This window comes from Vulpes vulpes, chromosome 9, assembly GCF_048418805.1.
Source record: "Vulpes vulpes isolate BD-2025 chromosome 9, VulVul3, whole genome shotgun sequence".
In the NCBI taxonomy this organism is placed as follows: Eukaryota; Metazoa; Chordata; class Mammalia; order Carnivora; family Canidae; genus Vulpes; species Vulpes vulpes.
The window spans coordinates 647,102-665,247 of NC_132788.1; the positions used below are offsets into that span (position 1 = coordinate 647,102).

General features: G+C 68.3%; 1 protein-coding gene across 4 annotated transcripts in view; it reads right to left on the reverse strand.

Moving 5' to 3' along the window:
• The window catches only part of CROCC2 (ciliary rootlet coiled-coil, rootletin family member 2), a 60,322-nt gene that overhangs the window by 11,879 nt on the left and 30,297 nt on the right, over window positions 1-18,146 (reverse strand). For all 4 annotated transcript variants that reach the window (XM_072718926.1, XM_072718927.1, XM_072718928.1 and 1 more), the window contains exons 15-27: window positions 17,763-17,956; window positions 14,586-14,713; window positions 14,056-14,225; window positions 13,326-13,502; window positions 11,368-11,481; window positions 9,257-9,400; window positions 6,064-6,281; window positions 5,409-5,568; window positions 4,683-4,787; window positions 3,550-3,907; window positions 3,163-3,344; window positions 2,697-2,817; window positions 1,923-2,056 (exon numbers count right to left, since the gene is read on the reverse strand). In XM_072718926.1, the coding sequence (XP_072575027.1) occupies window positions 1,923-2,056; window positions 2,697-2,817; window positions 3,163-3,344; window positions 3,550-3,907; window positions 4,683-4,787; window positions 5,409-5,568; window positions 6,064-6,281; window positions 9,257-9,400; window positions 11,368-11,481; window positions 13,326-13,502; window positions 14,056-14,225; window positions 14,586-14,713; window positions 17,763-17,956 (2,205 nt within the window). The remainder of the gene's footprint in view (window positions 1-1,922; window positions 2,057-2,696; window positions 2,818-3,162; window positions 3,345-3,549; window positions 3,908-4,682; window positions 4,788-5,408; window positions 5,569-6,063; window positions 6,282-9,256; window positions 9,401-11,367; window positions 11,482-13,325; window positions 13,503-14,055; window positions 14,226-14,585; window positions 14,714-17,762; window positions 17,957-18,146) is intronic.

The following is an 18,146-nucleotide window of genomic DNA, read 5'->3' on the forward strand; positions in this document are numbered from 1 at the left end:
GTCTGGCCTCCCCCGTGGGGGGAACAACTCAACCCACAACCCCCTCGCCTTCCCTGAGCCCGTCTGAGGATGGGTCACGGGGCCACCACCAGGGGAATCTAGGTAGACACGGGCCCCCCAGAGGGTGGGGCCCAGGGGCGCGCGGCCCTAGGACTGCCCGAGACACCCGGGCACCTTGCAGGTGTAATTAGGGCCACCGCCCGAGGTTATCCAGGGGGGCCGGATGCACCCCCGGAGGCCCCCGGGCTGCCGGCAGGGGGACAGCGGTGCGTGAGGGTCCGCGTGAGGGTCCTGCTGCCGCGGCAGCCTGGTGAGAGCCGACGAGAAGCCCGGGCAGGGGCGGGAGACGTGGAACCCCACTGCCCCCCGGACCTCGCGGGGCTGCTGCCTGCAGGGCTGGGGCTCACCGAGGGGAGCGCCATCAGTGGGTGCAGTATAAAGCCCCGGGGTGTGCCCACGGGGGGCGGGGTTCAAATTCGGGGGCAGGCCCTGCAGGGACCCCCACCGCGGCACTTAGGAGAAAGGTGCAGGCAGGGCAGCCTGGACGGGCAGGGCGGAGGGGACATGGGCGCGGGGGGAGGGCTGCGAGAAGGGGTCCCCTGAGCACGGTGCAGCCCCACGCTCGCGGTCACGCGTGCTGCCCGCCCCCGTGGAGGGGGAGGGAGAGCAAACGACCCTAAAATAGAGGGACGGAGTGGAAGCCACGAGGAAGCCTCAAGCCTCCAGTCAGCAATCGGAGCAAACCGGAGCTTCCGCAGGGCCCGAGAAACTTCAGATTCTGAAGGACACGCCACGGAAACGCGAGGACCAGCACGTGCGGCCCCGAATCCTAACGCAAATCCAGCGTCACTCGAGGGATGCCGAGCTTGGGGGACCACCCAGCACGGGGCGCCTGCTGCACGGATCCGCGGGGCGACTGCGTAGACGTCGGGGTCACCCCGCCACCTGCCCGGCTTCTCGGAGCCACATCTGCTGGGCCCCACCCTGGGTCGTCCGGCCTTCTGGCCCGGGCCCAGGCGTCCCCCGCATCTCCCGGCGGCCGGGCTCCCGGGGCTTCCCTGCCCCTCTCCCACCCCCGCAGCGCCAGGCCGCTCAGCCCCCTGCTCCGCTGCTCCCACCATCTTTCCGGGGTGGGGCAGGGGACCCTGATTCCCCGTCACGCCTCTGGGGGGCCTGTGCTCCCCCCTGGCCTGCTGATCCCCATGCCACCAGGGCCTCCGAGAACTTTCTGGAAATGGCAGCCTGGCAGCTTCAGCTGCCCAGACCCGGCTGCTCCCCATCCCAGCCCACCCCAGGGCTGCTGGGTGCCCCGTCCAGGCGGCCGCCTCCACCGGCCCAGCCTCCTCACTTGAAAGGGACCGGAGGCCACCATCACAGCACAGGTGTGTATGTGGGGACATTTACCCAAATTGGTCCTGTGTAATCTCTGTCCGTGTCTGGGTGACACAGTAAACTGGTCCTGCTCACCATCGACGTGACCCCACGGGGGCTCTGGGGCTGGGCCCGTGTCACCGAGGCCCACGTGTGGCCACAGAAGGGTGGACGGCCCGGGGAGGCCAGGGGTCATCCCTGCCTGAGGCCCTCGCTGCCCTGGACCCAGTGCCCAGCCTGCAGATCAGTGGGGAGCACCCCCGGACACCCCTCCAGGGGAGCACCCCGGACACCCCTCCAGGGGAGCACCCTCGGGACAGCCCTCCAGAGGAGCACCCTTGGACACCCCTCCAGGGGAGCACCCCAGACAGCCCTCCAGGGGAGCATCCTTGGGACAGCCCTCCAGGGGAGCACCCCGGGACAGCCCTACCCGGACACCCCATGCGCCCTGTGGGCACCCTGTCCCTGGAGGCCATGTCACCCGCTCTGCCTCCACAGCGGTCCTCCTCGTTCCCCGCCCTGTCCCCAGGTCCTCACCCCGCAAGCCCCACCTGGAACCTCCGCCTCTCCCGGCCTGCCGCCCGCCTGCTCGCCAGGTGCTCCGCGTCCAGCCTGTGCAGCGCCTCCTCCTGCAGGGCGCGGGCCGCCTGGGCAGCGCGCGTCTCACCCTCCGCCTGGCGCCAGGCTGTGGACAAACGGGCTTGCGTGGCTCCCGAGCTCAGGTCGGGGAACAGGCTCGGTGTCGACACCTAGACGCTGGGGCTGCAGAGGCCCCCGACAATCCCTGCCCCTCCCACTTGAACCTCAAGGATCCCTGGGGCTGGGGCTGGGGTCCCGGCTCCCTCCGCCTGCTTCTCCTTCTCTCCCACCTTGTTTCCTTCCACAGACATTCCTCCTTTGAGACTGTGCGCGGCCCCAGACCCACCCCCCCGGGCAGACCAGCCAACAGGGGGAGGGGGACAGGAATGCCGTGGGGGTGGCCAGCAGGGCAGGGGCGCTCTGGGAGGCGACAGGGGCCACCGGCCTCATGACTGTCTGTGGAGGAGGGTCCCAGGAGGCCTGCACAGCCAGCGCAAAGGCCCCGAGGTAGGAAGTGAGGGTGGCCCAGGTGGCAGCAGGGCCTGGGGCCCCGCAGGGTCCCTGGGCTTCACTCCCTTGTGATGCGGAAGCGGCTGCTCAGGAAGCTCCCAGCCAGCCGCCGTGTGCTCGAGCAGTTCCCAGGACCCCGCACTCGCGGCAGGCGGGGTGAGGCCCTCGGGGGCCCTGGGGAGGTGGCCGAGCACCCCCCACCGCGACCCTCGGGGGCGGGAGAGACAGGAGGTCACCTTCCTCCACCTCTGCCAGCGCCGTCTGCAGTTGCCCCGCGTGGCTCTGGGCCTGGGCACGCGCGCTCTCGGCCTCTCTCAGCTGGCGGCTCAGGCTCAGCACCTGGAGGTGCCAGTCGTCCTGGGTGGAAGGACCCAGGTCAGGGGGCAGCCTGGCGGGGGTGGAGGGCCGCGGCGTCGGGCTGGAGGCTTGGGGGCTCGGGTGGCTGACATGGACCCCAGGGGGTGTCCGACGGCACCTGGCGCCAGGGCCTCTGCCGCCCCCTCGGAGGAAGAGAGGCCCCTGGGCCCCCTGGGCTTCGGGTCCAGTTTGGAGGGACGGTGGGGTTCGCTGCTACGAGTCATGCCACCCAAAGGCCAGTCCGACACGTAGGTGCCCGTGACCCGCAGGCCCTGCCAGGGTCTCCAGCACGCCTGGGATGGCCGGCCGATGGGAGCCCCCCGCGTGTCCTGTCCACTCCCTTACCCGCTCCCTCTGGGCATCCCGCAGCCTCTGCACAAAGTCCCTCAGGGCGTCTCGCACGGAGGCCACGTCCACCGCCGGGCTGTGGTCCCCGGGTGCAGGCGAGGGCCCTCGGGGAGGTGAGCCGGCCCGGCTGGGGGTGCTGGCCCTGTGCCGCGGGGAGCGGCCCGGGCTGCTGTCTGAGCCTGCGGGACAGTGACGGCGGGGGGACGTGGTGGGGACTTGGTGACACACACGCAGGTGTCCCGGCCCCCGGCTCTCTGCTTGTCCCCACCCGCGGGGAACCCGGGGGAGCCCGGGGGACCAGCCCCCTCGCCGTGTGCCCCAGGTGGGCCCCGCGGCCTGGACAGGAGCCTGGACAGGAGCCCCTGCACCACCGAGGACACTGACCTTCCCCCGGGAGGCCGGGCGGCTTGGGGGAGCCTGGGGGGCCGTGTCCCTGGAGCCCCAGGCCGCAGCGGAGCGTGGACCAGAGCCGGCGCAGCTGGCCCTCCGAGTCCCGCCGGGCAGCCTCCGCCCGGGCCAGCTCCTGCTCCAGGCTGCCCAGCCGGCCGCAGGCCTCGTCCAGGCGAGCCTGCAGACCCTCCGCCGCGCCGCTGGCCTGCCGCAGCCTCCCGGACACCGAGCGCAGCTCAGCCCGGAGGCTCCGCTCGACCCCGCGGCTCTGGCGCAGACGCTCCTCCAGCTGCTGCTTCTGGGCCTCGGCGCCGGCCTCCACCTCTGCCAGCTCCTGCCGCAGCCTCAGGACCTGCGGGGCACGGGGAGCCCCCCTTAGCCGCCCGCCTCAGCCCTGCGCCTGGCCCCGCGCCCCGTCCTCGGCACGTCTCGGCCCCGGAGACCTCGGAGCCGCCTCCCAGTCTGTGTTCGGCCACGGGGACCCCTGAGCCCAGGCGGGCAAGGACCCCTCGGGCCCCGGAGCACATCCTGGCAGGCAGCGGAGGCACGAGGGAGCCCGGGGCCGGGTGGAGCTGTGACCCTAGGCTGTCCCTGCCGGGGCCCTCCAGGGGTCCCTTCTGGCCAGCTCCGTCCTGGGGCCTGCGGTAGCGAGGGCAGGGCCGGCGTCACCCTGAGCCTGGGGCCAGGAGCCTCAGGGTGCCCCACACACCACCACGGGCTTCTGGGGCCTGCGCGGTGGGTGACCGCTGCTGGCTGCCCCGCGGCCTCCCTGCACACGCGGGGCACCGGGTGGCCGCTCCCCTGCCTTGCCGGGCCCAGGCCGCTCTCCGTCCAGCTTCACTGCAGCCCCCCCGTCCTCCCCTCCCCTCCCCTCTCCTCCCTTCCGGCGGCCCGGCCGAGGCGCCGAGGGCCCTCCCTGACCCCGCCGTCTGTCCGCACGCAGCAGCCCATCCTGTCCTTCCCCTCAGGCCGCCCCATCTGCTGTGCACCCCTGGTCCCGGCCTCGCCTGGGAGCGACACCCCTCTGGCAGGCTGGGGCCTCCTCCGGGCCGCTCTGCCCCCCACCTCCCCCCGGGCGCCCTCGTGGGCCGCCTGGGCCTCGGCGCCAGCCTCTGCCGCTGCTGTACCTCCCGCTGGCTCTGCTGCTGCCGCTCGGCGTCCTGGGCGCCCCGCGCCTGCAGCTGGATCACCTCTTGGCTCTTCCTCCGGTTCTCAGCCTCCAGCATGTTCACCTGTGACAGTGGGCGGCACGGATGGGGTGGCCAGGGGCCCCCCTGGACCCCAGCCTCAGCTCACGTGTCCTGGGGAGGGAGCCCTCCGAGTGGGCAGCGGCTGCACGCAGGGCGCGGGAGGTGGGGGTGCCCTGAGACCACCCCCGGAGCTGACTGCTCGAGGGCCAGCAGCGGGCCGGGGCGGCGGCGCGGCTGCTGGTGCCTCCGTGGCCTCCTCCGAGAGGGACGGTGCTAGAACCTTCCTCATGGGAGGCCGTGGGGGAGGAGGGAGGTGCGGAGACGGCTGCTCCGGGGTGCACAGGACAACGGGAGCCTCCGCAGGGCGTCCACGAGCCCTGGACATGGCCGTGGACACCTGGAAAGGTCCCCCAGAGTCCAGGGGCGTCGGGGCCCCGCCTCTGAATGGGGTCTGCACCCCAGGGATCTCAGGGACCTCGGCATGCAGCCCGAGTGGCAGGCAGACTGGCAAGCAGTGCCGCCGTCCTCGGGTCCCAGGTGGCCGTGTGGGGACAGTGTTCCAGGGGCACAGCAGCACGGCCTTGTCCCGAGCCCCTCGCTGCGGCCCTGGGGCCCCGGGGTGGGGGCGACGTCCCGCGGGCCGGGCCCGGTGGCTGCCCTCACCTGCCTGCCCAGCTCCTGGAGCCCCCGGCGGGCGTCGGCCCCGGCCCGCTCCACCTCCCTCAGACTGGCCCGCAGCTCCCAGGCCTCCTTCTGCGCCGCGGCCCGGGCCTCCTCCAGCACCAGCAGCTTCTGCTCCCCTTCTTCCTTGGCCCTCTGAAAGCTGAGCAGAGCGTCCCGGTGGGCCCAGCCCGTGCCGCCCGCCGCCCGGGGTCTGTCTCCCGAGGCCCGGAGCCGAGCTGGCCGTGCCCCTCAGGGCCCTCCCCCTGCCTTTGTCTCTGCAGCCACACACCCGGAGACGCACGTCCAGCGCAGCCTGGCACCTGTGCCCCCCACCCCGTGAGGGCGGCCGTTCTCGCCTCGCCGTCCCCCCAGGGGCCCTCCAGGCCCTGGACCAGGCCCCGCCTCCTCTGCTCCTCGGCCCTCGGCCGTGCCCTGCTGGCCACTCGGGACCGTCTGGCCTGCGAGATGGGCAATCGCTGAGGGCAGGGCTGCCCCTGTTGGGATCCCGGCCTTCCCGCCCGCGTGGGCGCCCGACGTAGCTGAGCCCGCCCCACCATCCGGCCCTCGTCGGAGGGACCCCCGTGTCCGTGGGCTTCGTCCCTGGGCTGCGCCCCTGCGCTGGGCGGGCTCCCTGACCGGGGCCCCGCGCCGTTACCTGGCCCGGTCCTGCTCAGCCCTGCGGATGGCGGCCCGCAGCTCGGCGTTGGAGCGCCGCAGCACGTCCTTCTCACGGGCCTCGTCCCCCAGCGCCCGCTGGGCCTCCAGGGCCTCCCTGCGGAGCCCCTCGCCGCTCTCCTCGCGCCCCTGCAGCTCCCGGCGCAGCACGGCCAGCGCCTCCCGGGCCTCGTCCAGCTGGGCCTGCAGCCGCTCGGCCTGGGGGAGGAGCATGTGGCTGTGCGGCCGCCGGGGCCAGGGTCAGGGGCGCGGGCAGGGGTCGGGGCGTGGAGCTGCCCCGGCTCTGGTCCGCAGCACCGATGTAGCCCCTCGCCCTGTGTCCCCAAGTACTTGGAGGAGAAGCAGCTAACCTGGACGTGCCCACCTGGGGGTCACCTCTCCTCATGCCACTGAGGCTTCATGGGGGCTGGTCCCGGGGCCCAGGGAGGAGACACTCCAACCCTCCTGGCCCCTGGTGTGGCCTGGCTCCCCCGGGCCCTGCTCACTGGTCAGCGGGGACCACATGGGTCATGGCTCTGCCTGCACATGTGCACTGTCCCCACCCAGGTCCTGACGGCCTGCCCTGCCTGCCGTCCCCTGGTGCCCACCCTCTGCGTCCGTGACGATGTGGCACCGGGGCCGCTGCCCACCCTGGCGGTGCCAGTGGCCTGGGCTCCCGACCCCTGCGTGGTGGTGGGCACACCCAGTCGCGTGGGCCCCGGTCCCCATCGTACGGGAGGCGGCGGGGAGTGGGGGGCCTCTGGCAACGGCCCTCAGAAGGCCCGGTGTGGGCCAGGCCGTGCAGCTGCTCGGGCAGCAGGTTCCACTGTCTCCTGAGTGCTCAGGGTCCAGTGCTCCTGACCCAAGGGGGGGGCAGCAGAGGCCCCCGGGGCGCCGGGGGCGGGCTCCACATCCGCCCTGGTCTCAAGGCTCGGCCCTGCAGGCCGGGCCAGGGGTGGGGGCCGTGGGTGTGAGTCGCAGCCCCTGTCCCCGTCAGACCCGTTCCAGGCCCCGAATGGGACGCATCCGACTCTGGGGTTCGGAGGAGCACAGGAGCGGGGCCGGGGGCCCCACCCTGTCCCCCGCCCCGGGGGTGCCCACCCCGCGCCTCCACCCCGCCTGCCTCTGGAGGGCCCTCCGTGGGGCTGCCGCCCCGCCCCGGGGGAGAGGGCCTTGCCGGGAGGGGAAGCCACAGGAATTCCGGGCAGTGTCAGGCGCTGGTCTGCCAAGAGCCAACCCCACGCTGCTGGCCGTTCCAGCGCAGCGTCCAGGCCCCCGGCCAGCCCGGCTGCCGCGTCCCCCCGCGGCTCTTGTTGTTCTGTTTGGGAAGGGCCCGAGCCCGAGCCCCTCCTCGCCCCCCCCCCCCCCCCCCCGCATGTGGGAGCCGCGACCGTGGGGAGCAGTTTCCGCAGAGCTCAGCAAAAATCCGCGCGGGGTCAAGGAGCAGCGCGAGGCCCTCCCCGCAGTAAGGAGGCTCTTTCCATTTCCCAGGGCGGAGATGAAAACAGGCACACGAAGCCCGAGCCCCCCCCCCCCGGCCCTGCGCCCCGGGAGAACAGCGTCCTCTTTACAGGAATTTTACAGCCAAATCACTTAATGTGATTATAATAATTATTTCTTTACTAGAAATTGTATAAACAGGGTCTTTTGAAATCTCCTGCAGGGAGGCGGCTCCAGGGCTCCGCACAGCCCGGGGGGAGCCGGGGCCGGGCGGTTCCGGGCTCCGGCCTGGGCGCCAGCGCGAGCGCGCGTGTGTGCTTGGTGTGCGGCGTGCACGCGTGAGCGTGTGCATCTGCGCGTGTGTGCGGGCGTGTGCGCCGCGCGTGTGCACAGGCATGACCTGCGTGCGCGTGGGCGTGTGGAGTCGCGTGTGCGACTTGCCGCACACGGTGTGCGCCCCGCAGCGCCCAGGTGAGCCCCCCTGCGGGTGTTGCGTCCACACACAAGTGCACGCGTGTGCGTCCCGCGCACACGGTCAGGGGCGTGCACGTGTGTGAACCGTGGGGTGTGCTCATGTGCCTGCACACGCGTGTGGACCTCAGGCGGGGCTGTGAGAAGCCTGGACCTTCCTCCAGTTTAAAGGCTGTGAAAACGTTGTGGTTTCCATGACAACTGGGCCAGCCTGGCGCCTGGGAGGCTCTTCAGCGCTGGGCTCCCTGGCTTCCTCCGGCCTCCTCGCTCAGCCCCCTGCTCCCCCACCCCCTTCCTGGGGCCCCTCCTTTCTGGGGGTTCCCCGCCTTTCTAGGGGTTCCCTCCTTTCTGAGACCCCCCTTTCTGGAGGTCCCCCTCCTTCCAGGGGCCCCCTCTCTGGGAACCTGACCTTCCCGGGGGGCCTGTGCTTTCCTCCTTCACCTCGCCAGAGCAAACGTGCCCCCCCGCCCCGGCGCCCCCGCTGCAGCCCCTAGTTTTAAAATCTCATTTTGCTTCCCCGTGTGGTCGCTGACCAGCCTGACTTTGAAATCTGTTGAAAGGAGACCTTTCTCTTTGGGGGCCAAAGTAAACAGCCTGTCATGTTGAATCACGCTCTGTGCCGCCCCCCGCCGGGGCTGCCCCGGGGGCCCCCTCCCCGCTCTCCCCTGGGCTCCTGCAGCGCTCGCCTTGGCTCGGGGCCCGGGCGGCCTGGGGGCTGGGTCCTCACGCCCCACCTGGGCGCCACCGCGCCTCCCCCCGCCCCCCCCAGGCTCCCCAGGCCCTGTCACAGCCCCTCACAAACACCTCCCCGTCGCCTGCCTGCTGCGCGGCCTGGCCCTCCTGCCCCCACCCCCGTGGGACAGTGTCACGTGGCTCCGGGGACCCCGTGTCCACCTCGGGGCCTTAGCCGGGTCCATGCTTGGCCGCCCCTGGAAACCCCATGGGACCCCCACACTTCGGCCCCTCCACCCCAGCGCCCCGTCCCAGGGGCCTGCACCTCATGCTGCGCAGGCCCAGCCTGGCCAGCACCACCGCCCCGGGGCTCCTCCCGGGGCGGGGGAGCTGGATGGTGGGGGGAAGCCGGATGGGTGGGCCTCCCTCCTCTCCCCCAGCACCCTCACTTCTCTCTGGGGACCCCCTCTTCCCCCGGTACCCCCTCTTCCCCCTGGCACCCTCTCCCCTCTGCACCCCTCTTCCCCTGACACCCCTCTTCCCCCGGCACCCCCTTCGCCCAACACCCCATCTTCCCCCCAACACCCCCCCTTCCCCCGGCACCCCCTCACTTCTCTCCTGGTGTCGCTTCGCTCTGCGGCCACCTCCCGGAGACTGTCACTCAGAGCTGCGGCCTCCCTCTGGTGCGCGGCGACCGCGTCCTCAAACTGGGCCTGCAGGGCCTTCAGCTCCGCGTCAGTGGCGCCCACGGCGGCCTGGAGGGAGCGGCAGGTGGTGGCCTCGGGGAGCTGCTGGGGTGCATGGGGGGGCCAGACCGGCGGACCCCGGGCCCAAGCCGCGGTGGTGGGGGGCGAGCAGGGAGCTAGGGCAACGGCCTGGCCCGTGCCCACGTCCCGGTGCACACGGGGGCCCTGTGGAGGCCCCGCCACCACACTCAGGCAGCCACACGGTCCCCCGGACTCGAGTCTGCTCTGTGGGGCCTCAGCCTTCGGGGGGACCCCGTCCAGCAGGCCTGGGGGCGCTGGCAGGAGGTGGGGTCCCCTGCGCCCCGGGCCGGGCAGCCGTGCTGGCGGCTCTCCTTGTCTGCAAGGCAGCACCCGAGGCCCCCCGCTTCCTCGCCAGGACCCCCGCTCCCCGCTCTGGCCCTGTGCGGGGTCCCTCGGGCACCCACCAGCCCCACTGCCTGGATCCTGCGGGCACCTCCCCGCCCTGCACATGGCCGTCGCCGGCAGCCAGCTGGGTGGGGCCCCCGGGGAGCCCCTGTGGGGGTGGTGGGGCCCTCCACCTGCCAGGCCACTTTCTGTGTCACCCACAGGCCTTTCTGGGTGGGCCTCTCCCCGCACCCCCCAGGGCTTGTCACCTGCACCCTCACGCCAAGGTGGCCGAGGGAGCGCCCGGCTGGCAGGCCACCCCGTCCAGCAGGGACTCCGAGCCAGCGCCAGGGCAGGCTGGGCGTCAGCTCCCAGGGCGGCGGGGGCTGCTGGGGGGCAGCTCGGTGAGGATGGGAGGAGGAGGGCACCCCCACGGTCCCGCTGCCCCCGGCCTGGGGTGGGACAGAGCAGCGTGGGCGCCTGGACCCTGCGGGCAGCTCGGCTCAGAGTGACCACGTCAGGCAGCCCTGGGGGTGTGGAGACCCCCTGGCAGCCGAGTCCTGATGGCAACCCCGTGTCCGGCCGCACGGGGCCCCAGGGACGGGCCTCGGCCCCCTCCCCGGGCCGCCCTCCTCGAGGCCCGCCGCCCGGCGTCCTGTGTCTTGTCCACACGCTCGATCGCTGGCTCACTGGGCCACTTCAGCACCAGTGGAGCAGCGAAGCCTGTGACCTTGGGGCTGGGGACGCACCAGGGAGTGGGTGGGGACAGGTGCCTTGGACCCAGTGCAGGGGTAATGGAGCAGGAAGGACACAGGCAGCGCAGGAGGACAGGTGCTGGCCTGGCCTGGCTGCGGCCCCCTGGAGGCTGGGGTGTGTGGAGCGCCAGCCCCCCGGGGTGCTGCTCCCCCGTAGACTGCTCCCTGTGCCCTCCTCGCACCTCACTCCGGCCACTCACCTGGGGGGCTTGCTCCCCGTCGGCAACATGGGGGGCACCAGATGGAGCAGCGGGTGCGGCCACGGTGGGGAGTCCCAGCACCCCCAGGGTCACTGCCCCCACTGGTGCCCTGGCGGCCGCTGCCCGTCCCCCTGGTCATCCCAGGCAGCCTCACCCCACCCTCAAGGCTCGGGGAGGCCTGTGTCCTGGCTCGGCCGGGACCCCCGGGACCGCCTGCCTCGGTACAGCACAGGCCTCCCGGCCTGGGTTTCTCCTCTGGCAGCCATGAGCGGCCCTCAGGCGCCTCCCGCACATTCGGGGGTGTCCTCCTCCCGGGGCCGCGCTGGTGTCTTGGGGCCCCGGCCCGGGCGCTGCTCGGCTCTGCTGCAGGTCACCTGCGGCCCCGGGCCCTCCTGCGGCCTCTGGCCAGGCCTGCTGCTGGGGAGCAGGGCCTGGCTCTCGCACCCCCAACCGGCTTGGCTCACTGGGCCTCTCCTTCCCCTTAAGACGGTGTCTCCTCCCAGCAGGAGCCCCAGCCGGTCCCTGGGGGAGTCCAGGCTCGGGGGGGTAGGACGGAGGGGGCTGTGTCCCTGGGACTGGGCAGGAAGGGGGTGCATCTGGGGGCCTGGCCGCGCCTGCTGGGCAGTGCAGGTGCCAGGCCGGGTGCTCCGTGCCTGGCCTGGGCGCCAGGGCTCACCTCGGCTCGCTCGTGCCGGCTCTGGGCCTCCTGCCGCACCTGTTCCAGCTCCTGCAAGGCCCGGGAGAGCTCCTCCTCCAGCAGCCTCCTCTCTGCTTCTTTCAGCGACAGGGCCTGGCAGCAGGGGGCGGGGTGCTTGTGAGGACCAGGGGCCTCTTGAAGGAGAGGCTGCTGCAGAGCCGGGTGCTAAAGCCCCCGCCAGGACGTGCTGTGTCCCTGATCCCACATCAGCCAGAGGCAGCCCTTGTCCCGAGTGGGGTCCGTGGGCCTTCTCACTGACATGGCCCAAATTCCGTGCCTCCACTCAGCCAGGTCTCCACACACCGGCTGGCTGGTCAGGGGGATGGGTCGTCAGACACAGGGACGGATGGTGGATATGGAGGGACAGCTGAGGGTGTGGGAAGGATGTTGAAGTGAGTGGATAAACAGATGGTCAAGGGACTGGCTGCAGACTATGACTGTGTCGATGATGGTCGGGTGTGTGGATGGTTGGATGATGTTTAAGCAAATTGATGGATAGGTGTATGGTTAGGTATGTGAATGGAAAATGAGGTATGTGGCTAGATGGCCACGTATGTGGGAGCACGGCTGGGTGTGGAGATGGATGGATATTCAGGTGAAGGGATGGATGGTGGACAAATGAGTGGAGGGACAGTCAAGTACATGGATGGATTGGTGGGTGGAGAAATGGATGGATGGATGGGTGGATGGATGAGTGGATGGGTGGATGGATGGATGGATGGATGGATGGATGGATGGATGAGTGGATGGATGGATGGGTGGATGGATGGATGGATGGATGGATGAGTGGATGGATGGATGGATGGATGGATGGGTGGATGGATGGATGGATGAGTGGATGGATGGATGGATGGATGGATGGATGGATGAGTGGATGGATGGATGGGTGGATGGATGGATGGATGGATGGATGAGTGGATGGATGGATGGATGGATGGATGGATGGATGGATGGATGAGTGGATGGATGGATGGATGGATGGATGGATGAGTGGATGGATGGATGGGTGGATGGATGGATGGATGGATGGATGAGTGGATGGATGGATGGGTGGATGGATGGATGGATGGATGGGTGGATGGATTGGTGGATGGGTGGATGAGTGGGTGGATGGATGGATGGATGGATGGGTGGATGGATGGATGGGTGGATGGATGAGTGGATGGATGGATGGATGAATGAGTGGATGGATGGATGGATGGATGGATGGGTGGATGGGTAGATGGGTGGATGGATGGGGTGGACGGGTGGATGGGTGGGTGGATGGATGGATGGATGGATGGATGGGTGGGTAGATGGGTGGATGGATGGGGATGGATGGATGGATGGGTGGATGAGTGGGTGGATGGATAGATGGATGGATGGATGGATGGATGAGTGGATGGATGGATGGATGGATGGATGGATGGATAGATGGATAGATGGGTGGATGGATGAGTGGATGCGTGGATGGTTGGATGGATAGATGGATAGATGGGTGGATGGATGGATGGATGGATGAGTGGATGGATGGATGGGTGGATGAGTGGGTGGATGGATAGATGGATGGATGGATGAGTGGATGGGTGGATGGTTGGATGGATAGATGGATAGATGGATGGATGGATGAGTGGATGGGTGGATGGATGGGTGGGTGGATGGATGGGGTGGATGGGTGGATGGATGAGTGGATGGATAGATGAGTGGATGGATAGATGAGTGGATGGATAGATGGATGGATGGATGGATGAGTGGATGGATTGGTGGATGGGTGGATGAGTGGGTTGCTGGATGGATGAGTAGGCGGGTGGACCTCTGTCCACCAGAACTGCTGAGGAAGACCAAAGCTGCAATAGCAGTGACCCAGAAAGGTTGCCCTCATAGGCCTCTTGCTGGGTGGGAGGATTGACGTGAGGAGTGGATGTGTGGGTTCCCTGCTGCCTCACAGCCCCCATCACCTGCTGCATCTCCTGTTCCAGCTGGAGGAGACTCTCATCCCTCTCATGCTTCAGGGTCTGAATTTCCTCCTTCAGAGCCTCCCTCTTGGCTGCGTTCTTTGCTACCAGCTTCTTCTCCTCTTCCAACCGGCGAGCTGCCACTTCCTTCTCCTCTGTCAGAGACAGACTCAGCGTCTCCTGGGCCGATGCAAAGGGACAGGCAGTGAAGGCTGCGTGGGTCAGGACATACGAGGCCAGTGGGTCCCAAGTGAGACCTGGTTCACGGGACAGCAGGGCAGGACGGGTCCCTCGGGTTGTCCACTCCAGTCAGCTACGTACCAAAGCAAGAGCTGGGTCTCCCCCCGCCCCATGCACATAGTGGTTCCCAAACCTCCCCCGAGCTCCACACTCACAACATGTGTGATGTGTCAAACAAGAGTGGGGGGGCCTGTGGCCAGTGGGATAGCTCCGGCGGGGGTGCTCCCGGCCCACAGACTGCAGCAGGTGAGCCAACCCCAGGCCTGGCCTCTGCTGCGGGGGTCTGAGTGGACCCAGGCAGCACCTGTGCCCCAGGCCCTGGGCTGCTCACGCGACCCCTGGGGAGGCCTCCCCTGGCCCCGGCCCCGGCACGGCGGGGGCGCCTCTCTCTCCTGGTCTCTCCCAGGCCCCCCACCACAAGGTCCGCTGTTTCACAGGACACGGTGGGCTCCTGGGAGGTGCCCAGGCAGCCGGGGGCCCAACAGAAGCGGACCTTGTCCCTCTGGAGCCGCACCAGGTCCTCGTGGTGGGCCAGCGCCTGGCTCTCCAGCGCCAGCTGCACCTCCCGCTCCTGCTGGGCCACTAGCCGCTGAAGCTGCCCCACGTCCCACTGGAGCTTCGTCTCCTGGACCTCCCAGGCACTTTTCAGCTGCTGCATTTCCACTGCGGAGTGACAGGCGCATCAGGGACTGGCCGCACGGCGCCGCGGTGGGAACCCTCACGAGCTCCCTGCGGAGGGCCGGCGCGCTGGAGGGACACCTGCTCCAAGGACGCTGCCAGAGCCGGCGGGGACAAGCGCCCCGGGCCCGCTGCAATGTCCCGAGTTGTCACCTTGTACTGCCCGTGGTCAGGCCCACCCACAGCCGGCTGGGCTCGACAGGGAGCACAGGGGCCAGGCAGGGGGCCACCACGCTCAGCCTGAGGCCACTGCCCAGCTTTGCGCCCGGGCCCAGCACCGGGAGCCTCCCTCCTTCGGGGCTGAGTTCCACGGGGCGGGGGGGACGTGCAGCCCCCCGAGGGCACCTTGCAGGGTCTGCCGAGCCAGCCGCAGGCTCTGGGTCTCGCCCTCCAGCTGCTCACGCTCCGCCTGGAGCTGCCCCGACAGCCGCTGGGTGTCAAGCAGGGTGTTCTCCAGGGAGTCCCTCTCGGCCCTGCAGGGAGTCAGCAGACAGCGGCCGTCAGCCGGGCAGGCCTGCGGGGGGGACGGTGCGGGGCCAGTCCCTAGACGTGGGGCGCGGCCCGGCTCGCAAACTGGGAGATAAACGGAACATCTCATTCATTTTTTGATCTCAAAACCAAATCAGGCTCAGCACAAAATGACCTTTCGGGCGGATTAAGTTAAACGAAACAAACAACAGATAAACAACTCAGAACTATAAGAAGAGTCGAGGGGCGCCTGGGCGGCTCCGTCGGTTAAGTGTCTGACTCTTGACTTCAGCTCAGGTCATGATCTCAGGGTCGTGAGACAGAGCCCCTGGTCGGGCCCATGCTGGGCGTGGAGCCTGCTTGAGACTCTCTCTCTCCCTCTGCCCCTCTCCCTCCCCTGCGCTCATGCACTCGAGCTCTCTCTCTTTCTCAAAAAAAAAAAAAAATAGTTGGAAGAAAACACAAAGGGTATTATATGATCTTCTTAAGCAAGACACAAAAACCAAAAGCCAAAAATAAAGAGGCCAGCAATGTAAATACACTTAAAGACGAGGTGATGGTTGTGCAGGAAAGCTTGCATAAACCAACTGAAAAGACAGGGGACAGACTGGAAGAAAAAAATCTGCACTAGATGGACAAAGAGTTAATATCCACCATATGCAAAGAGCTCCTACCAATCAATGACAGAAAGTCAGCTGATCCTACAGAAAAACGAGAAAAATGACGGTTATTCACAAAGAGAACGCAAAGGGACAAAGCACATCCAGAGCTTGCCCAACCTGACTGACCCTAGGACAGTCGGTCACCACCACGAGCTCGAGGGACCCGGCATCAGAGCGACAGAACTTTACGTAATGGTCACATTCAACGTCGGCAAGGATGTGAGGACCATTTTCCTTGTGGAGCGGAGGCTGGGAAATTTCAAAATTTAAAGAGTGCTTAGAACGAGCCATTCCACTCCCAGACGCCGGTTCCTTGGAAACACACGTGCCCCGTGAGGCGTGTGCAAGGACGCCCACTGCAGCTCTAGGCAGCGCGTGCGCCGGGCTCGGCCTCGGGGCTGCTGAAGCGCAGAATGCTGGCAAGGGCGGCGCAGCCAGTGGGTTGTCACTGAGGACGAGGAAGCTCTCTTCTCTCCCCTCTTGCCTCCGAGAAGCAAGGGGCCGGAGCCGCCCGCCCGCGGCGTGATCCCGGGCGTGCAAACGGCCCTGCCTGCCTGTGCGCACAGGCGCGCGTGCGCGGGGAGTCCTGGGTCGGCGCAGCTCCCGCAGCTCCCGGCGGCCACTCCTCTCCGGAGGGGACGGACGGGCTTGAAGCAGTCGTGTGAGGCCAGGCAAGCGGCCGCCAGTCACCAGGCGGCCAAGTGTTCGTGGGCCGGGCCCTGTGCTGGGTGATGCGGGGCGAAGGGGACAACGCGGAGCGTATCCCACAAACACGTGCGTGCTCGGGGGGCACACACAGGGCCCCACCCACGCAGACGGGCCAGGGAGGGCCTGGGCCGTGGGGACCCCTCAGCTCCCTGCCCCCCGCTGCCACCTTGTCAGGGGGTACGGCACACAGACGCCCTCTAGGGCTCCCTGATGCCCGCAGAGCCCGGAAACCTCACCGCCTGGCATCTCCTCCCTGTCCTCGCCAGCACCCCACGTCCCTCCCAACCCCCCCATCTGCGTGACCCCCTCCCCGCTGCGGGGAACGCTCCCTCGAGTGCCTTGAACCCACCTCCTCCCAGGTCCCGGCCCGGTGCCCCCGGAGAAGCAGGGAGCTGCAGCAGGACTTCCTGCCCCTGGCGCATGTCAGCACGCCCCGGGAGCTATTAGAGCTCAGGCCCCCGGCCCCAGCGAGCCAGCCGGAGAGACACACACGTGTGTGCGAGGGGCCGTGTGCGCCAGGCGTGCGTGCGTTCAGGGCAGGGACTTGTGGCCAGAAGCTCAGGCTGGTCACCGTGAAGGGCTGTTTCAGGAGCACGTGGCTCTGTGTGGGCCACAGGCCTGCCGTGCGCAGAGGCCCCGGGCCCAGCCGTCAGGGCTGCGGCTGGAGGGAGGATCCTGGGCTGTGGAGGCCCCGGCCGGCCTCGCCCGGGATCCGGGTACCGCTGGGGCCGGGAGGGGGCGGCAGGCAGGGACCCCCTGCTCCAATCTCTCCGCCAGCTTTCATTTGCAAAAGAGGTTTGTCTGCGAGGAGGTTTAAGGACCTGGGACTCGAAGGGTTCTCGTGACCCAGATTCCGGAATTTCAGGAGAAAATCTTTTCTACAAAAATACTTGGGTGTTCCCAAGGGAGCCCCCAAGTTTGGTGGCAGGAAGGTACGGAGGCCGCGGGATGAGCTCAGCTCACCGGGCAACGGCCACAGGCACCCCCTGTTCTCGCCCCAAGTGCCTATTTCGTGTCCTCAGAAGTGGCACCTGACGGTCTTTGAAGCTCATCCTGCCCCTGCCCTCGACCTCCCGGTTCCCCGGGGCTGGCACCGCCCCTGGCTTCGGGGATGGACCTGACCCCAGCCTGCCAACCTGAGCCCAGCAACTCCCGGGATTGGTTCAGGGACATCAAGTGGCTCAGTTTGGGGGCTTTGTGGGGAGAAGGGCTGTCTGCTGAAGGAGGGAGCCTGGAGTGGGCACCACCCCTCTCGCCATGAGCCTGCCTGGGAACAGAACCCCCTGAGTTAAGCAGCACTGAGCAGGGAGAGGCAGGATTCCCACAGCACTGTGGGAGCACCTGGATCCAGCCTGGCCTGAAGCCATGTGTACCCTGAACTTCTTAGATCCATGAGCAAGACATTCCAGGTCTTCCTTCTGCTGGTCCGAACTGGGTTCCTGATTCCCTGCTGTCTGGCCAGCGTGGCCACCTTGCTCAGGAGGCCCATCCCCGGGGTCTCACCAGATTCACTCCTAGATGCTCCTCCTACCCGGGCTCTGTGTTTGCCCCTCACTCCCAGCCTCTCTCCCATGTGGACAGAATTGCTCTGCTGTTGCTGAGTGAGTGCCCGCCCCCTGCCGCACTCCAGGCTCTTCAGGGCGGAGGCCACGTGGACACGACCTGCTGGTGGGGCCCTGGGTACCTGAGGTCAGCTGCCTCCGCAGCTGTGAGCTGGACCTGCCTCTCCAGGGCTGCCTGTTTGGCCAGCAGCTGGGTCCGCTCCTCAGACAAAGCCTCCTTCTCCTGCAGGGCCCTCTGCAGAGTGTCCATCTGGGCCTCCTGGTCCTGCAGGCTCTGGGCCAGCTGCTCCTCCAGCGCCTGTTTCTTGCATGTGACCTACGGGAGGGGGACGAGACAGTCTGGCAGAGAGTGGGAGGGTGAGGGGCGCTCAAGAGAAAAGAAGCAACTTTGTGCAGAGGGCGTGGGGGACGAGACGGGGAGGAGAGTGGGCCGGAGACTGCTGGGGCTTCAGAGGTGCACGTGGGTGTTTTCACAGCAGAGGGGCCCCCGCTTCTGTAGCTGCGAT